Source organism: Oncorhynchus keta, chromosome 10, assembly GCF_023373465.1.
Source record: "Oncorhynchus keta strain PuntledgeMale-10-30-2019 chromosome 10, Oket_V2, whole genome shotgun sequence".
Classification (NCBI taxonomy): domain Eukaryota; kingdom Metazoa; phylum Chordata; class Actinopteri; order Salmoniformes; family Salmonidae; genus Oncorhynchus; species Oncorhynchus keta.
Window position 1 is genome coordinate 39785649 of NC_068430.1, and position 18815 is coordinate 39804463.

At 41.9% G+C, this 18815-nt stretch overlaps 2 protein-coding genes across 4 annotated transcripts; both read right to left on the reverse strand.

Moving 5' to 3' along the window:
• Nucleotides 1-597: 597 nt before the first annotated feature.
• Nucleotides 598-9289, reverse strand: adipor1a (adiponectin receptor 1a). Of its 2 annotated transcripts, none has more exons than XM_052527008.1 (8): nt 9124-9289; nt 8108-8330; nt 7428-7547; nt 6916-7087; nt 3587-3773; nt 3256-3443; nt 2658-2851; nt 598-2324 (listed from the first exon to the last, which is right to left on the reverse strand). In XM_052527008.1, exons 2-8 carry the CDS (start codon nt 8249-8251, stop codon nt 2196-2198), a joined length of 1134 nt encoding a protein of 377 aa, XP_052382968.1. In that variant the 5' UTR covers nt 8252-8330; nt 9124-9289; the 3' UTR covers nt 598-2195. The 2 variants fall into 2 exon arrangements, with proteins under 2 accessions (XP_052382968.1, XP_052382969.1); XM_052527009.1 differs by having other exon boundaries at nt 8108-8337; nt 9124-9265.
• Nucleotides 9290-10194: 905 nt separating this feature from the next.
• LOC118388701 (NADH-cytochrome b5 reductase 3-like) lies at nt 10195-18812 on the reverse strand. Of its 2 annotated transcripts, XM_035778065.2 has the most exons (9): nt 18634-18812; nt 16462-16608; nt 13951-14023; nt 13559-13665; nt 13168-13297; nt 12579-12662; nt 12376-12461; nt 12111-12210; nt 10195-11400 (listed from the first exon to the last, which is right to left on the reverse strand). In XM_035778065.2, exons 1-9 carry the CDS (start codon nt 18646-18648, stop codon nt 11228-11230), a joined length of 915 nt encoding a protein of 304 aa, XP_035633958.1. In that variant the 5' UTR covers nt 18649-18812; the 3' UTR covers nt 10195-11227. The 2 variants fall into 2 exon arrangements, with proteins under 2 accessions (XP_035633958.1, XP_052382971.1); XM_052527011.1 differs by lacking the exons at nt 16462-16608; nt 18634-18812 and adding an exon at nt 15186-16429.
• Between the last annotated feature and the right edge of the window lie 3 nt (nt 18813-18815).

The following is an 18815-nucleotide window of genomic DNA, read 5'->3' on the forward strand; positions in this document are numbered from 1 at the left end:
GGATGAGATTGTAACTATCAAAAATCCTGTTAAACTGGATGGGCCATATGTCAAGGGTGTGCATTTCCAAATCATGTCCAATCAATTAAATTTACCACAGGTGGATTCCAATTAAGTTGTAGAAACATCAAGAACAATCAATGGGAACAGGATGCACCTGAGCTCAATTAAGTCTCATAGCAAAGGGTCTGAATACTTGTGTAAATATGGTGTTTTTTATTTTGAATACTTTTCTAAAAACCTGTTTTCGCTTTGTCATTATGGGGTGTGTGTAGATGAGGGGAAAAAAACAATTTAATCCATTTCAGAATAAGGTTGTAACGTAACAATGTTGAAAACGTCAAGAGGTCTTAATACTTTCTGAATGTACTGGAGTAAGAGTGATTCAATTATATGCAACACCCCTGATAAATTACGACTAGTATAGATGTGGAGACATGAGGCATTAATATGGTCAGTCTATTAACACACCAGAGAAATGTACTACATTGAAGCAGCATTAGTAACTCAAATGGCTAAATAAATATTGAAAACAATGTTCATGTATGTGAAAAGTAGTGCAATATCACGATATCAGACAGAAAATTCATGAATCAGTTTGGTTCCCATTAATAAATATTTATTATGTGTTTACATTTCAGGGAAATGTATGATCCATGAACTTGTCTACACAGGATATAACACAAAGTCAAGAATACATAGATTGCTTAGTCTTTGTAATAAAGCCACAAAGTCAGCTTTAAAAAAAAAAGGTCTTCATAAATAGTAGTTTCAGAACTATTGGGAGGTCAAAAGTTTAATCGTGAATTGATATAAGGGGAAAAAAATAAAGGTCCCTATCATATCTGGAGATCCTAATGAAGTTCACTTGACTGCAATATTGGCCCATCTATTGAAAAACTATTTCCATTGGCCTAACATGCGGACTACACCGGCCACACGCGTGCGTATGCTGATTTTGTCCATCCACATTTGATGCAATCACAACACACGCAGTTGTGCGCTTCTCTACCCCGACCATTAATCCACAGAACTAGAAACTAAGGTTTCCCTTTTTATCTTCCTGATATCCAATAAGGAGGGGACTTGCAGCATCTGGTGCTTCTCAATAGAACCAAGTTCTATTTTAGAGCTGGGCTACGCAGACACTCATTCACGCGAGCGGTGTGAACAACATGTATTTGTACATTTATTTTGCAACGCTCGCGGCATGCAACGTGGCCGGTGAGGTTTGCATAAGGCACAGGAATACTAAATGATTATTCATACACACTACACGGTGGACCCTATGCAATGACTTAAAGTTTAAACCGTAATAACATACCTTTAAGGTGCAATAATTTGACCTTAAGAGTTCTGAAATATAGCCTTAAAAAGAAACTCAAGATGAGAAGAGAAAGAGTTAACCTATTCCCAGATTTGCCCATTGTGCGTTGCAAGGTTAGTTTCATACCAGCAATCAATCATACAAGATTGTGTTCAATTGTAAAGGGACATGAGGGGTAAGGGTACCAAGCACCATGTCTTGTAAGAAAGTAATTTAAATTGTTTGCCTTCCAGCTCCATAACCCATACCTGGGTTGGGGTTGACTGCTTTAAAAAAATGTTAAATCAACAGAATCAAATGCCCATAATGAATTGTTGGAATTGCCCATTGTTTTCAATCAGGACTTTTCAATGTTCAGTTCATGAATTGAATTTCAAATAATTCCTTGTATTGAAAGAATAAATATGGAATGTATTGACCCCAACCCGGACCCATTTTATCACACAAGCCTCCTACAACTTGATGTAGGCAGCTCTGTAGGCCAAGAAAGACACCATTACGATATCTCTATGACTTTGAGGTTCCCTTCCTTCAAGGAAACATGTAATCAATCTGGTCAAAAATCCCCTGTTGTTCTTAATGAGCTAGAGTCAAGCCTAGAGCTTCATTTTGATTTTTTAAAAAGTGGTGCCGCATCGGTGGGATGCCCCTCCATTTAGTTCACTGGCTAAAGATACTTTAATGGGGAAAAAGGAGCCCAAGCAGCGAACCACCACCAGAAAACCAAGTATGACATGAGCAAATCAGGGGAGGAGAAGAAGAGTGGAGAGAAGGAGCTACGGGGGACCATGGCGTGTTCCAGCAGCACTTTATAGGGTAGGGAGGCATCGACCAGGAAATGGCTGAGGGGGCCACAGCTGGGCTGCTCTCAGAGAAGGGTGTCGTCAGTGCAGCCTCCCTCCAGGCCGTAGCGGAACTCCTGCAGGTTGGTGACACCGTAGAAGTGGATGAAGGCTGCCGCAACCACCAGGACATGGAAGATCTGGTGGGAGTGGAACTGAGGAGAGAGAGAGAGAGAGAGAGGTCAGAGGCAGCGTACCAAATGGCACCACAATTCCCCATTTAGTGCATTGGGATGCAGCCAGAGTATCTCCAAAGGCTCCTCTGGTTGGAGCATGGCGTTTGCATCCCTAAAGATCTAGGAGTTTGGTTACTGCATGGGCCGCATATGCCTACAGAACATGTGAGAACTTAAGTCCCATCACACAAAAACATCTGATAAATGACAATAACATTATCCTTATATAAATGAGGACATGGGGTTAGTTCAGGAGCTAGCTACAAGCCTGTGTTTACATCCCAAATGAAAAAAAAAAAGTGCCTGTCTTACCCAGATGTCACATTTGCCGGGGAAGTAGCGCTCAGGGATCCTGGCGGCGTACAGTCCGGCGCCAGTGATGTACATGGCGCCCATCAGGTAGAACCAGCCCATCTGTCCCACAGTGGTGGCCTTGACGAAGCCCTCCTCGATGGTGAAGTGCACTGTGGGGACGATGCCGCTCAGTCCCAGGCCCATGAAGACTCCTGTGGGAGACATGGAGTGGAAAGGTTGGTTGATGGAAGCACTGGGCTGGAGCATTCGTAGTATAGGACGGGGGTCTTCAATATTTTCTTGCCCAGCAACCCATCATATGTTAGCAACCCCCCTTTTCCATGTCTTGTCAGGTAAATGATATTGACAAGAAGTAAAACATTTTAAAAATTAGATATGGTAGATTGTTCAATTTTGTTGAACTCCCCACATTATTATGCACTGGTAGCCTATTTGCAGGTACTTCTTCAAAGCCTATGTCAGATACTATAGTTAAAAAATAATTGTACTATAAAGATAGTAGCATGTTGAATTAATACATTTACATTCATGTCCTTGCTCTGTAGCTACGTCACAGTTCACTGTCTGACAGGCTGGTTAATATGTGGTGCAGCACCTGCTCGGGTGGGCCGGTGCGCGGGCGTGGAGAAGCGCTCCCACTGGGCCACTACGATGGCGGCGATGCCCAGCACACAGACGATGGTGAGGTAGATGAGGCGTGGCTGTGGGGAACAGTAAAACGAGTAGTAGAGCCAGGGCACGAAGGAACCCATGATCAGCAGGGCGATACCTGAGTAGTCAAGCCTAAGGGGAGACAAACAACAACGTGAAGGTTAGATGAGGATTGACGCAGATCCATTTAGATGACACTCGAACATAAGACCATTTCTGAACCGAAACACGGTAGTGCTATTCAGAAAACAAACAAAAGTTCCATGCGGCCTTACTTGGAGAAGGTGCGAGACACTTTCTCAGAGTGGCAGTAGACTGTATGAAAGAGCCAGGAGAAGCTGAGGCAGAGCACCGCGCCCAGAAAGAACATCCCAAACACCACCTTCTCCTGCAGAGGTGCCATGAAGTACATGTTGGGCCGCAGAATGGTGTACGTGCCCAGACAAATAAACAGGATCAGCCCTGGGGGTTGGAGAGGTGAGGCCATCATTAGCGGATCAGTAATCATATAGGGCATATCATAACAAATTAACATAATCGAAAGAACAGGATCTCTATGGGGCATACTGCATATAAGGTGGGGGGGGGGGGGCACAATCAAGGCCATTGTATATGGAAATGTTATGTGTAGAGGAGGCACAATATTTCACTATATAGTATAGAGGTCGACCAATTAATCGGAATGGCCGATTAATTAAGGCCGATTTCAAGTTTTCATAACAATCGGAAATCGGTCATTTTGGATGCCGATTGAACAAAAAAAATGTTTTACACCTTTATTTCATATTTATTTAACTAGGCAAGTCAGTTATTTAAGAATACATTCTTATTTTCAATGACGGCCTAGGAACGGTGGGTTAACTGCCTTGTTCAGGGGCAGAACGACAAATTTTTACCTTGTCAGCTCAGGGATTCAATCTCGCAACCTTACGGTTAACTAGTCCAACGCTCTAACCACCTGCCTCACGAGGAGCCCACCTGTTACGCGAATGCAGTAAGAAGCCCAGGTAAGTTGCAAGCTAGCATTAAAGTTAATCAATCATAATCACTAGTTATAACTACACATTGTTGATAATACTAGTTTATCTAGTGTGTCCTGCGTTGCATGTGGTCCTTCTGTAGCTCAGTTGGTAGAGCATGGCGCTTGTAACGCCAGGGTAGTGGGTTCGATTCCCGGGATCACCCATACGTAGAATGTATGCACACATGACTGTAAGTCGCTTTGGATAAAAGCGTCAGCTAAATGGCATATATTATTATTATTATTATTATATATTATCTAATCGATGCAGTACGCATTCGCGAAAAAGTACTGTCGTTGCTCCAACGTGTACCTAACCATAAACATCAATGCCTTTCTTAAAATCAATACACAGAAGTATATATTTTTAAACCTGCATATTTAGCTAAAAGAAATCCAGGTTAGCAGGCAATATTAACCAGGTGAAATTGTCACTTCTCTTGCATTCATTGCACACAGAGTCAGGGTATATGCAACAGTTTGGGCAGCCTGGCTCATTGTGAACTAATTTGCCAGAATTTTACGTAATTATGACGGTTCCGTATTTCACTGAAAGAATACATTTTTTGTTTTCTTAGATGATAGTTTCCGGGTTCAACCATATTAATGACCTATGGCTCGTATTTGTGTGTGTTATTATGTTATAATTAAGTCTATGATTTGATAGAGCAGTCGACCTGAGCGATGGTGGGCACCAGCAGGCTCATAAGCATTAATTCAAACAGCACGTTCGTGCGTTTTGGCAGCTGCTCTTCTGTTTATGAATTCAAGCCTATCAACTCCCGAGATTAGGCAGGTGTAACGATGTGATGTGAAATGGCTAGCTAGTTAGCGGGGTGCTCGCTAATAGCATTTCAAACGTCACTCGCTCTGAGACTTGGAGTAGTTGTTCCCCTTGCTCTGCATGGGTAACGCTGCTTCGAGGGTGGCTGTTGTCGATGTGTTCCTGGTTCGAGCGAGGAGAGGGACGGAAGCTATACTGTTACACTGGCAATACTAAAGTGCCTATTAGAACATCCAATAGCCAAAGGTATATGAAATACAAATGGTAGAGAGAAATAGTCCTATAATTCCTATAATAACTACAACCTAAAACTTCTTACCTGGGAATATTGAAGACTCATGTTAAAAGGAACCACCAGCTTTCATATGTTCTCATGTCCTGAGCAAGCAACTCAAACGTTAGCTTTCTTACATGGCACATATTGCACTTTTACTTTCTTCTCCAACACTTTGTTTTTGCATTATTTAAACCACATTCATTATTTATTTGAGGCTAAATTGATTTTAATGATGTATTATATTAAGTTAAAATAAGTGTTAATTCAGAATTGTTGTAATTGTCATTATTACAAAAAAAAAACATGTTTTTAAAATAAATCTGCCGATTAAATCGGTAGTGGCCTTTTTGTCCTCCAATAATCGGTATCGGCATTGAAAAACCATAATCGGTCGACCTCTGATATAGTATGGATAAGCGACGGCACTATACATACATCGCGTAAAAGCAGCACGCTGAACTTCTACTGAATGTGCCCTTGCTGTCAGGAACATGTACTTGACCTGCACAGCAACTTTATAAGCGTAAGGTTAATGTGAGGAAATGCTCGGTGATCATCTAATTCCAAAATCAAAGCCAATAATATGGAGTTTGACCCCCCTTTGCTTCCATAACAGCCTCCACTCTTATGGGAAGGCTTTCCACTAGGTGCTGGAACATTGCTGGGGGGTTGTTTCCATTCAGCCACAACAGCATTAGTGAGGTTGGGCGATGAGGCCCGGCTCGCATTCAGCGTTCCAACTCATCCCAAAGGTGTTCGATGGGGTTGAGGTCAGGACTCTGCGCAGGCCAGTCAAGTTCTTCCACACCGATCTCAACAATCCTTTTCTGTATAGACCTCGCTTTGTGCACCAGGGCATTGTCATGCTGAAACAGGAAAGGGCCTTGCCCAAACTGTTGCCACAAAGTTGGAAGCACAGAATCATCTAGAATGTCATTGTCTTGCTGTAGCGTTAAGATTTCCACTACTCCAGAGTCCAATGGCGGAGAGCTCTACAACACTCCAGCCAACGCTAGGCATTGCGCATATGATCTTAGGCTTGTGTGCGGCTGTTCGACCATGGAAACCCATTTTATGAAGCTCCTGGCGAACAGTTCTTGTGCTGACATTGCTTCCAGAGGCAGTTTGGAAGTCTGTAGTGAGTGTTTCAACCGAAGACAGACGATTTTTATGAACTTCAGCACTCGGCGGTCCCGTTCTGTGAGCTTGTGTGGCCTACCACTTCGCGGCTGAGCTGTTGTTGCTCCTAGACGTTTCCACTTCACAATAACAGCCCTTAAAGTTGACCGGGGCAGCTCTTGCAGGGCAGGAATTTGACAAACTATCTTGTTGGAAAGGTAGCATCCTATGATGGTTCCACATTGAAAGTCACTGAGCTCTTCAGTATGGGCCATTCTACTGTCAATGTTTGTCTATGGAGATTACATGGCGGTGTACCCATTTTATAAAATAGCCCAAAACCACAAATGTGAAGGTGTCCACATACTTTTGGCCATGTAGTGCATCTCACACACTCACTCACCCAGAAGGTGGGTCCAGATGTTGCCTGTTTCTGTATGGATCCTGAAGATGCTTCCAAAGCAGGCGCGGAAGGAGGGCATTGGGGGCCGGTGTCCATGCAGGAGATAGTCATTGTCCTTCAGCCACTCCGGCAGGACGTGAAAAGGGATTACCCTCCAACTACCCTTCCACACCTGAAACACAGGGGTATAGGCTAACATGAATGTCTTGTTCATCTCACCAGTCTTATTCTCTCAGTATGAATTTAAGACAGAGCAGCCATGGGGGCTGTTCCAGAAAGCAGGATCAATGAGTTAGCCAGGTAACTGTACCAGAATTTCTGAAATAACTTCATCTTTTCAAGAAATATAGACTTGAAATGGGCATGGTATAATTGACTCGACAACCAACAACCCATATTCAAGTTTAGCTTTCTAAATGAATCAGGAAATCAAGAGATATATTTGGCTGGTTATGAAAGTTAGCTGGCTAACTTAATGATCCTGGCTTCTGGAACAGCCCAATGATGCCTACTTTGTGCACAAACTCCTCCATCTTCTCCATGGCGTGGTGAGCCTGGAGGGGCAGCGTCAGGACCTCTTCCACCTCTTCGTCATCATCATCCTCATCATCATCAGGCAGAACTGAGGCCCCCTGCAGAGATAAAGTGGAAGGTGATTTAGTTAGGTGAGTAGAGCATGGCAGGATAATAGTGACCACATGGGAATTAATCCCAGTTGGCTTTGGTCTACATTTCCCTAACCAATACTGAGCGCTATTGCCCAATGACCTCAACCTACATTTGTTTTGTCTTCAACTGGGGTCTAATCAGGTGGGTGCAATGCTTCAAAACATTCAGATAAATGCATTGTGTATAACAAACCAATGTGTCTGCCATGTAGAATTGGCCAATAGGGAGTTCTGCAACGTTCTGAACTTTCACCTTTCCGAATACACTGATGGTTTCACTAGAAACTTGTGTTAGCAGACCACCTCAATCTTTCAAAATGTTGATTTAGAAGATTCTGAGCTCCGCTTTAGAAAATATCTGTGTTAATACAGCAGTTGAGTCAGGCTTCATACCAAATTACCCCCTATTCCATATATAGGGCACTACTTTTCACGAGGGACCATGGGAAACAGATCCATTTTAGAGCACTGTGTAGAGAATAGGGTGCTATTTGGAAAGATAACTTTGTCTCCCCCACATTCACCTCCGACATCATGCCTTTCACCCCTGCCTGCCGGCCCGCCTCCTCCAGCAGGGGTCCCAACTCCATCAGCTCTACATCCGGGGACCGGCAGTCCTCAGAGATCCGACAGTCTGCATCGCTCGCAGACCCGTTTCGGCCTGACATAGGGAGACCGCCTGATGACCTGTCCTCTGCCCGTGTATCCTGATAAAGCCTGGCACTTTCAGTTCTCAGTTGGCCAGTACTGAGGACTCAAATCACAAATCATTAAATTAGCCAAATAAATACATTACCTAGCCAGTTACTGTAGCCTTTGACTGAAACAACTCGATTAACTAATTACAACTAACTTCACCTGTGCCAATAGCACCTGATGTGGATTTTTGGTCAATCTAATATTTCCCCCAGAGAGATTATAATCGCCTGCTCTTGCATTCAGCACGGAGTGTGCAGCTTCCAGTATTACTTTGACAAACATTTTAACACCAGCAACAACGTCTTGTATCATGCTCAGCTATACAGTCGTGAAAATATTAACTCGTTAAATCAACATTTTAACAGTTTAGACGATATGTTACTCGGCTAAAATGGCAAGACCAAAATTGCTCTTGGTAGACACGAAATGGTAGTTGGTTAGCTGACATTAGCTTGCTCGCTAGCAGCTAACAAACAAAACTGGCAAGACTGTCAGCTGGTTGACTCGCTTTCAACAAAACATCAACACAATAGTATTTGAAGAAACATGGAATTAAATAGCAATATAACGATTTGACACCCCCAAACTCCTTTATTATTATTTGGCTGACATGATTGCTTAGTACATTATAGTTTGAGCCCGAAGCTACCGCACGCTAGCTAACTGCCTAGCACTAGCAGGTTAGTGGAACTAGCAAATTAGCGTTCGCATACTCAAAGAAAGCTGGGCACATCTGGTTGTATCAAACCAATACCAAACACCCTGACTATTGCAATTACTGCACCTGCAATAATATTTCTTTGTCGTAGTTAACGTTTACATGTTCATTCAACAGACGTACCTTATACTCCAGACGGCAAAAGAAACGTGACCCTGAGCCCTTCCGGATTCTTACAAAAACAAGCCGAACCTCCGAACAGTCACGAAGCACGACGAATGAAAATGACAAGTTATATTAATGCCAAGCAACTGGTTTACGTTTAACTGGGACTCATAAACAATGACGCTGCGTCTCCATCTAGTGGTTAAAATTACAATTGTACAACGGTTAAAATGTTTTAGGTTTAACCCCCTATGAATGATATCAAATCAACATAGGCTAAAAATAGTAATGTTCTATTCCCAGGTCATGCACGTGATTCTGCTATTAATGATTCAGTGGAATCGCATTACCTCCATAATAATGCCTGCACGAACCCACATGAACGTTACTTGTACTTTACAATGTTCAAAATTGTATACGGCCCGGAGCTGCCGACGCCACATTTTAGCAGCACAAGATAAACTTAAATTATTATTTTTTAAATCCTCATCCAGCATCCTTGTGGACAGAGAGCTACTCCTACACCCAAACCAACAGCAATTCAGTATCTCCAATCCTCAGTAATCCCTAATCCCTGTCAACAGTGTAGGCAGTGGAATTAGAAGAACATTTCCAACTCCCACTCTGTCCCAGCATATGGACCATGCAGACGACTCCTCTTTGCGACAGCATTCAACTGCCACAACCAGAGCTACATTGTTCCAGCAAACTGAAGGTGTACAAATTATTTTTTTCCTCAATACTCTTTGTTTTTGCAACCAGGGATGGATCATGTCTGAGTGGAAGCAATTTGAAATGCTGCCAGAAATGTTCGTTTCTCTCTCATCATAAACACAGAATACATTTTACAACGAGTGTAGTAGTGCATTGCTGATAAAACTCTGAAAGTATAATATATCAAACATTTGCCACAGGCATACAAAAAGCGCCTTAATAATTGTGCTCACTCATTCCGACTGAACACTTACACATTTGCTAATGGGAAACCTACCATGATTACCGATAGTCTTGAATTAACCTTGAACAATGATGAGTGAGAAAAATACAGACATACAAATATCGTATCGTACAATAAAAGAGACTCCAAAATGACAATACATTATTTACCATTCATTTCTAGTGGGCATAAAATAATCTGAAACACAACCAAAACAGCAAATGACTCCAACACATGTTTAGAGTCACAAGCTTAATTTAATCATCAATTGCGTGTATATTGGACAAAACACTAAACTTTTGACTACTTTAATACACACAAGTGAATTTGTCCCAATACTTTTGGTCCCCTAAAATGAGAGGACGATGTACAAAAAGTGCAAAAAGTCACATTAAAGCTGACAGTCTGCACTTTAACCTCATAGTCATTGTAACATTTGAAATGCAAAATTCTAGAGTAGAGCCAAAATAACAACAAAATTGTCAACATCCCAGTAAATACAAAGGGCACTGTATATATTTGTAACACTCAAAGCAGATGCCAAAATACAGTATAATGCATCTCTGCAGAAGCTGAAATACTTAAGTGCATATAATTTGGCATGTGTGCATTTAAAGCAATGCTGCCTGGGCGGCCTTCTCATATTCAGCACTGCACCCCTGGGCGTAATTCAGTTCATTATGTGGCTTTATCTTTAGGGTTTGTTCTCTCTGTCCTGTTCTTAGGAAGAACGTGCAAGGGTAAGAACATCAATAATAAATCAAAGCCTCAACAGCTCACCTAAAAATACACAGGGCCCAATCAATTGTAGCCATCAGCAGGGGATGGAGGCAGAGCTTAGTGGAGGTCAATAATACAAAGGTAGGACTTTGGTTGCAAGTGAGCATTTAATGATCAACCTGATATATAAGAGGGCACGTCTGCACTTATCAGATTGGGGTTTTGGCAGTAGACTGATTCAGTGCTTCTAGTGGACTGAAATAGGAGCCATTACTCATTTTGGGTGCCGGTATTGTTTATGTTTAGGTCCCGGAACTCTGCAATAGTTTTAACCGAATATTCTATAAAGAGATGCTGGTTCTCAAGCAGTAGTTCCAGCTTAAGTCTAACACTGAATTGATGTCCTTGTTGAATTGAGAATGCCCAGGCCGGGGGTGGCTGGGAGGAGAGTCCCGAGGCTGGAGACTAGTAGGCAAAGCGCTGACTCTTCCGGTAGGCCAACTTGTCCAGGTTAGGGTTGCAGGCAAACTGGATCATGGGGGGCGGACCGCACATGAGCACCAAGGTGTCGTCACTGGGGGCCGGCAGGTGCTCCTGAATCATGTCTGCATTGATGAAGCCCTCACTGTACTCCCAGCCTGAGCCACACAAATGAATCTTATTCAATTATGGGATCACAAACAAGTACCGCTATGCATAAGGATTCAAATAAAATAAAATGTATTTGTCACATGCAGTTTTTTTGGTACATTTTAAATGTAACCTTTATTTAACTAGGCAAGTCAGGCAACAAATTAACTAGGCAACAAATTCTTATTTACAATGATGGCCTACCGGGGAACAGCGGGTTAACTGCCTTGTTTAGGGGCAGAATGACAGACTTACCTCGTCAGCTCAGGGATTCGATCCAGCAACCTTTCAGTTACTGGCCCAACACTAACCACTAGGCTACTTGCAGCGAAAGGTGCAGTGAAATCAATAGTATATATTAGAACAGCAGCGATGAATGTGTGTGTATATGAGTTGAGTGTGAATGTGTGTGCGTGTTAATGGGTGCTTCTGTGTATGTGTCTGTAAGGGTTGGATTTGTGGGTAGTCAAGTGCAAATAATTTATAAGGTGCATATACTGGAGTCTCTGGTGCAAATAGGCTCTAATGTAACGTTACATGTCTGTGCAGGGAGACCGCCAGGTTTAGCTTTTCAGCAGTCTGAAAAACTATTGTGGCATAATAAACACAATGAATACTAATTCAAAACGATAATACAAATTGACACATTTTGTTAAGACTTCTGAAATCTGGGATGCCAACACTTAAGCAATGCAAGCAAAAGCCATAAACCACATACCATCGGGTGCCCTGTCCACTGTAAACCACAGCTTGAAGCGGTCTGGGTGTCGGACTTGGACCTCCTCCAGCTCATCCCTCAGCAGGATGTCCTTCTCAGTCTGAACACACACACACACACACGGTTCAGTGTTATCTCTCAACTTAAGCAAGCCTATGATCTACATCCACAGTGATGCTAGTCATAAGCATTTATCTATCCTTTATTTATAGAGATGATATTAAAAGTATTTTAGGAGAGACCAGTTTGAGCTGCGGCCACACACCTGGTTAGCATACAGCAGGCTGCAGGTGGTGCTGTCACTGGGGTCCTTCATGATGGCGCGCACCAGCTGTAGCATAGGGGTGATGCCTACAGACAGGGAAGGGAGTTCTGCACCAGGAACTAAAAGCACTCTACATTTACCTGTGCTTAGACAACATTTAAGTGTTTAAGTTCAGAGGGCAGGGTTGCAAAAAGAAGATTCACCTGTTCCTCCAGCTATCAGACCCACAGTACTGGCAACTTTTATCTCAGCAGGAGACTTTTTGTCTGTCTGAACTGCAAACTGCCCTGTTGAATTTAATGGGAGAAAGCAATGAGACAACAACTAAGCCAACACAATAATTACTTTCCTTTTCCAATGTGTGCTTGGGGAGCTATCTTGTCCAAAATGGAAGACAGTTGTTGGGTGTGTCCATTATCATCTAATAATACATTTCAGTGGCAATACAGTACAATTATATTCTTTATGCAGTGCTTTTCTGGAGCATTTGGGGCATGAAAGTTGCAAAATGTGAATACTTGGAGATATTACACAAGTACTGCTGACTTATTCAGTAGTCTTAAGGTTGAAAACAAGTATGTACACACATGGTCAGTCTCAGCCAGCCACACCACACCACACAAATCTAAAAACACCCATTCCATTGGAGACTAGGTGTGTCCCAAATGGCACCTGATTCTTATGGGCCCTGGTAAAAAGTAATGCACTATATAGGAAATAGGGTACCATTTGGGACACATAATTTTTGTAAATATCAGAGGGAGGGTGTGCCAGGCAGCAGACTGGCCGTACCATGTCCTTTGTACTCCAGCAGGCCTCCTGGTCCTCTGAAGTCTACCACGTCTCCCAGCTGCAAACTCTCCAGGTATTGGGACATCTTCCCCCCGTCAGGAAACTTAAGGTGCACATTCCTGAAGTAGATCTGGGGAGAAATTTTATCCATGAAATACACTTTGCAGATCAGGGTCTGTATGTACCAAGATTCTCATAATATGAGTGCTGATTTAGGGATCTGTTTTTCATTTTAGAGCACAAATAATAAGATTACATGGACAAAGGGAACCTGATCCTATATCAGCACTACTACTCTGAGATGCTTGATACATACAGAACCAGGTTTGATAGTACTAGTGTGTACATATTCAGAATATGATATAGGATTGCTTGGACAAGCCATACATACCTTCACAACCAGATCAACATATCCTTTGTCGTCGTTGCTGGACACAGGTGTATATGGTCTGACTACCAGGCTGCCGTCAATACGGGCAGAGAGGTATACATGATTCCCTAGAAGAAACAAATAAGGTGGTTAGAAACAAAGTCAACACTGACTTAAAATAACGCTAGGGTCATTGGGTGTGGCTTCATCCTCTGATTGTTCTGCTAAATGACTCATACAGTAGAGAGCATTCCAGGAACGCAAATCAAGTATTACGTTGCGAGTCTAGTTATTATGCTGGTGAGATAAAGGACTACTTAGATTAATGGAACTGAATTCTACAAAATAATAATTAATGATCAAATGGTCACTTGACAAAACCCAGAAAGAACAATGTGCAAGTGAAGACTTACCTACAGGGAGTCCCAGGATATGTTCTGTTGAGGGAAGTCGAAAGCGAAACCTGCGAGTATCATGGTTGATCACCTATGAAAAGAGGCCATAGAGCCATGCATACACTATACAGTTGAAGTCGGAAGTTTACATACACCTTAGCCAAATACATTTAAACTCAGTTTTTCACAATTCCTGACATTTAATCCTCGTAAGGATTCCCTGTCTTAGGTCAGTTAGGATCACCACTTTATTTTAAGAATGTGAAATGTCAGAATAATAGCAGAGAGAATGATTTATTTCAGCTGTTATATTTTTTCATCACATTCCCAGTGGGTCAGAAGTTAACATACATTCAATTAGTATTTGATAGCATTTCCATTAAATTGTTTAACTTGGGTCAAACACTTTGGGTAGCCTTCCACAAGCTTCCCACAATAAGTTGGGTGAATTTTGGCCCATTCCTCCTGATAGAGCTGGTGTAACTGAGTCAGGTTTGTAGGCCTCCTTGCTCGCACATGCTTTTTCAGTTATGCCCACACATTTTCTATAGGATTGAGGTCAGGGCTTTGTGATGGCCACTCCAATACCTTTACTTTGTTGTTCTTAAGCCATTTTGCCACAACTTTGGAAGTATGCTTGGAGTCATTGTCCATTTGGAAGACCCATCTGCAACCAAGCTTTAACTTCCTGACTAATGTCTTGAGATGTTGCTTCAATATATCCATGTCATTTTCTATCCACATACTTTTCCTATCTATTTTGTGAAGTGCACCAGTCACTCCTGCAGCAAAGCACCCCCACAACATGATGCTGCCACCCCGTACTTCACAGTCGAGACGGTGTTCTTCGGCTTGGAAGCCTCCCCTTTTCTCCTCCAAACATAACGATGGTCATTATGGCCAAAAGGTTCTACTAATGTGTCATCAGACCATTGTACTTTGTGGAGAAATGTCCTCTCTTTGTCCACATGTGCAGTTGCAAACCGTAGTCTGTCTTTTTTTTAATGGCGGTTTTGGAGCAGTGGCTACTTCCTTGCTGAGCGGCCTTTCAGATTATGTCAATAAAGGATTCGTTTTACTGTGGATATAAATACTTTTGTACCGGTTTCCTCCAGCATCTTCACAAGGTCCTTTGCTTGTAAGTAAGTAAGTTAATCTCAAGGAGAAAGAACGTGTGTCCTTCCTGAGCGTTATGACAGCTGCGTGGTCCCATTATACTTGCATACTATTGTTTGTACAGATGAACGTGGTACCTTCAGGCATTTGGAAATTGCTCCCAAGGATAAACCAGACTTGTGGAGGTCTACCATTTTTTTCTGAGGTCTTGGCTGATTTCTTTTGATATTCCCATGATGTCAAGCAAAGAGACACTGAGTTTGAAGGTAGGCCTTGAAATAAATCCACAGGTACACCTCCAATTGACTCAACTGATATCAATTAGCCTATCAGAAGCTTCTAAAGCCATGACATCATTTTCTAGAATTATGCAAGCTGTTTAAAGGTGCAGTCAACTTAGTGTATGTAAACTTCTGACCCACTGGAATTGTGATACAGTGAATCTTAAGTGAAATAATCTGTCTGTAAACAATTGTTGGGAAAAATGACTTGTGTCATGCACAAAGTAGATGTCCTAACCGACTTGCCAAAACTAGTTTGTTAACAAGAAATTTGTGGAGTGGTTGAAAAACGAGTTTTAATGATTCCAACCTAAGTGTATGTAAACTTCTGACTGTATATACAAAAGTATGTGAACACACCTTTAAATTACTGGATTTGGCTACTTCAGTCACATCCGTTGCTGAGAAGTGTATAAAAATGGATCACACCGCCATGCAATCTCCATAGACAAACATTGGCAGTGGAATGGCCTTACTGAAGAGCTCAGTGACTTTCAACGTGGCATTGTCATACGATGCCACCTTACCAACAAGTCAGTTCGTCAAATTTCAACCCAGCTACAGCTGACCCGGTCAACTGGAAGTGCTGAAGATCACCATGCGCAATGCCAAGAGTCGGCTGGAGTGGCGTAAAGCTCGCCACCAGACTCTGGAGCAGTGGAAACACGTTACTTGGATTGATGAATCACGCTTCACCATCTGGCAATCCGACGGACAACTCTGGGTTTGGTGGATTGCCAGGAGATTGCTACCTACCCCAATGCCAACTGAAAAGTTTGGTGGAGGAGGAATAGATCCAGTGAAGGGAAATCTTAACGCTACAGCATACAATGACATTCTAGACAATTCTGTGCTTCCAACTTTGTGGCAACAGTTTGGGGAAGGCCCTTTCCTGTCCAGCATGACAATGCTCCCATACACAAAGCTAGGTCCATACAGAAATGCTTTATCGAGGTCGGTGTGGAAGAACAGGTCGGTGTGGAAGAACAACTACTACCAACATTCGGTAAAATGTTAAGACAAAAAATATTTCCATGAAGTACATATATGAATTAGGCACAGGCCTCTGAAGCACTGACCAAAAATGTATAATTAATTTGATACAAGTATCTGTTTCAATAGCCCACAGTACCTCTTTATCGATGAGTGTTAGGTGGTATTTTTGAGTAGGGTCAAGCAAGGTGACTGGAGTCTTCTTCTTCTTGCCTACATAGATGGCTACAATTATGCCCACAGTGGACAGCACTACCACCCCAGCAGTCACAGCTACCGTCGTGGACTATATACAAGAGAGAAAGAAGGTTTTGTGTTATAATAATAACAATCACAAATCCTTCAAAGTATTCACAACCCTTGACTTTTTCCACATTTTGTTGTTACACAAAGTGGGACTAAAATGGATTTGTCATTTTTTTGTCAACGATCTACACAACATACTATGTAATGTAAAATAAAACACTAATATATCTTGATTAGACAAGTATTCAACCCCTTGAGTCAATGCATGTTAGAATCCCCTTTGGCAGCAATTAAAGCTGTGAGTCTTTCTCGAAGAGCCTTGAACACCTCGATTGTTCAATATTTTTTGCCATTTTTTAAAATGTATTCTCCAAGCTCTGTCAAGTTGGTTGTTAATCATTCCTAGACAGCCATTTTCAAGTCATGCCATAGATTTTCAAGCTTATTCAAGTCAAAACTGTAACTAGGAACATTCTATGTCATCTTGGTAAGCAACTCCAGTGTATATTTGGCCTTGTGGTTTAGGTTATTGTCCTGCTGAAAGGTGAATTTGTCTCCCAGTGTCTGTTGAATGCAGACTGAACCAGTTTTCTTCTAGGATTTTGCCTGTGCTTAGGATCTATTATGTTTATTTGTATCTTTAAAAACTCTATTCCTTTCCAATGACAAGCATACCCATAACATGATGCAGCTACCACCATGCTTGAATGCATGAGTGATGTATTGGATTTGCTTCAAACATAAAGCTTTGTATTCAGGACACAGAGTTCATTTCTTGCCACATTTCTTTGCAGTTCTACTTCAGTGCCTTATTGCACACAGGGTGCATTCTGTACAGGCTTCCTTCTTTTCCTCTGCCATTTAGGTTAGTATTGTAGAGTAACTACAATGTTGCTGACCCATCCTCAGTTCTCCTATCACAGCCAATCAACTCCGTAACTATTTTTAAAAGTCACCATTGGCCTCATGGTGAAATCCCTGAGCGGTTTCCTTCCTCTCCAGCAACTTAATTGGGGAGGACACCTGTATCTTTGTGGTGACTGGATGTATTGATACACCATCCAAAGCGTAATGAATAACTTCACCATGCCCTTCATTGCAAGGCCTTGGAAAATCTCCCTGGTCTTTGTGGTTGAATCAGTGTTTGTAATGTGAGGTGCAGAGATGTTGTCATTCAAAAATCATGTTAAACACTGTAATTGCACACCAAGTCCATGCAACTTGTGATTTTTACTCCTGGATTTATTTAAGCTTGTCATAATACATGGGTTGAATACTTACTGACTCAAGACATTTCAGCATTTCATTTTTTAAATGAATTAGTACAAATTTAAAAAAATAAAAAAACAATTGCACTTTGACATTATAGGGTATTGTGTGTAGGCCAGTGAACAAAAATCTAATTTCCCCTAATTTTAAATACAGGTTGTAACACAACCAAATGTTTAAGTCAATGTGTTAAGACTTAAGGCACTGTAAAACTGTTTTCATTCTGCATATTTTCTGCTATTATACGTTACATTTTTTCAAGACACTTTGTCAGGCATAGTCTCAGAATGAACAAAATAGCAGTCTTCCTGGTGACATTTGTCACTGACAGTGTAGTTGCTTTTTAAATACAACTAATGTCAGACAAAATTTGACAACTATGATGATATCTGGAATTCTCTATGGTTAAAAAAGCATTGCTTGCGGCAAAGGCTGCGGTGACATGTACCAGCAGTTGGTTGCTTGGCTGGCAGCTAGGCAAGATGAGTCACTTGCACAAGTTTACAACATGAGTCACTAGTTAGTTATATTCTAATCAGTTCAATGTCAGCGCCAAATCTACAAATTATGTGAGTTAAATTTGAATGGTTCAGGGAATAGAAGTTCTGACAGCTGCAGTGCTTTGTTCCCACTCTCTCTCTGTTTAATAACAAGATACCGCAAACTAGCTGACTAGTTAGGTAGCAAGCAACCTTATGACTGGCTATCAGGTGCTGCTTGACGTAACTAGCTAAAGTAGCTACTGTACGCAGACAAGCAACACAGGAAATGTATTTAAACGACAGGATATTCTTACCAATGCGTACTTCATGGCGATTCTGAATTCCTCAGAACAAGGTTATACTGTTGAAGCGAAGATGTACTTGGCTAGCTATAATTTATCAGTGAAGGCACACCCAAAGAATTGAGTTGATGGGAGGGCGTATTTAGCGGTTACACCAAATTTGTCCAACTTCCGTTGGGGAGAAGAGGAAAACC

Excerpts from the sequence above, each read along its gene's own strand:
- adipor1a (XM_052527008.1), bottom strand. The coding sequence starts at position 8,251 with ATGTCAGGCCGAAACGGGTCTGCGAGCGATGCAGACTGTCGGATCTCT. Across the intron at positions 3,774-6,915 it reads CATCTGGACCCACCTTCTGG|GGCTGATCCTGTTTATTTGT; the intron begins GTGAGTGAGTGT and ends TCCAACCCCCAG. Across the intron at positions 3,444-3,586 it reads GTGTCTCGCACCTTCTCCAA|GCTTGACTACTCAGGTATCG; the intron begins GTAAGGCCGCAT and ends GTCTCCCCTTAG.
- LOC118388701 (XM_035778065.2), bottom strand. Across the intron at positions 12,462-12,578 it reads TCTGATAGCTGGAGGAACAG|GCATCACCCCTATGCTACAG; the intron begins GTGAATCTTCTT and ends CCCTGTCTGTAG. Across the intron at positions 11,401-12,110 it reads AGTGGACAGGGCACCCGATG|GCTGGGAGTACAGTGAGGGC; the intron begins GTATGTGGTTTA and ends TGTGTGGCTCAG.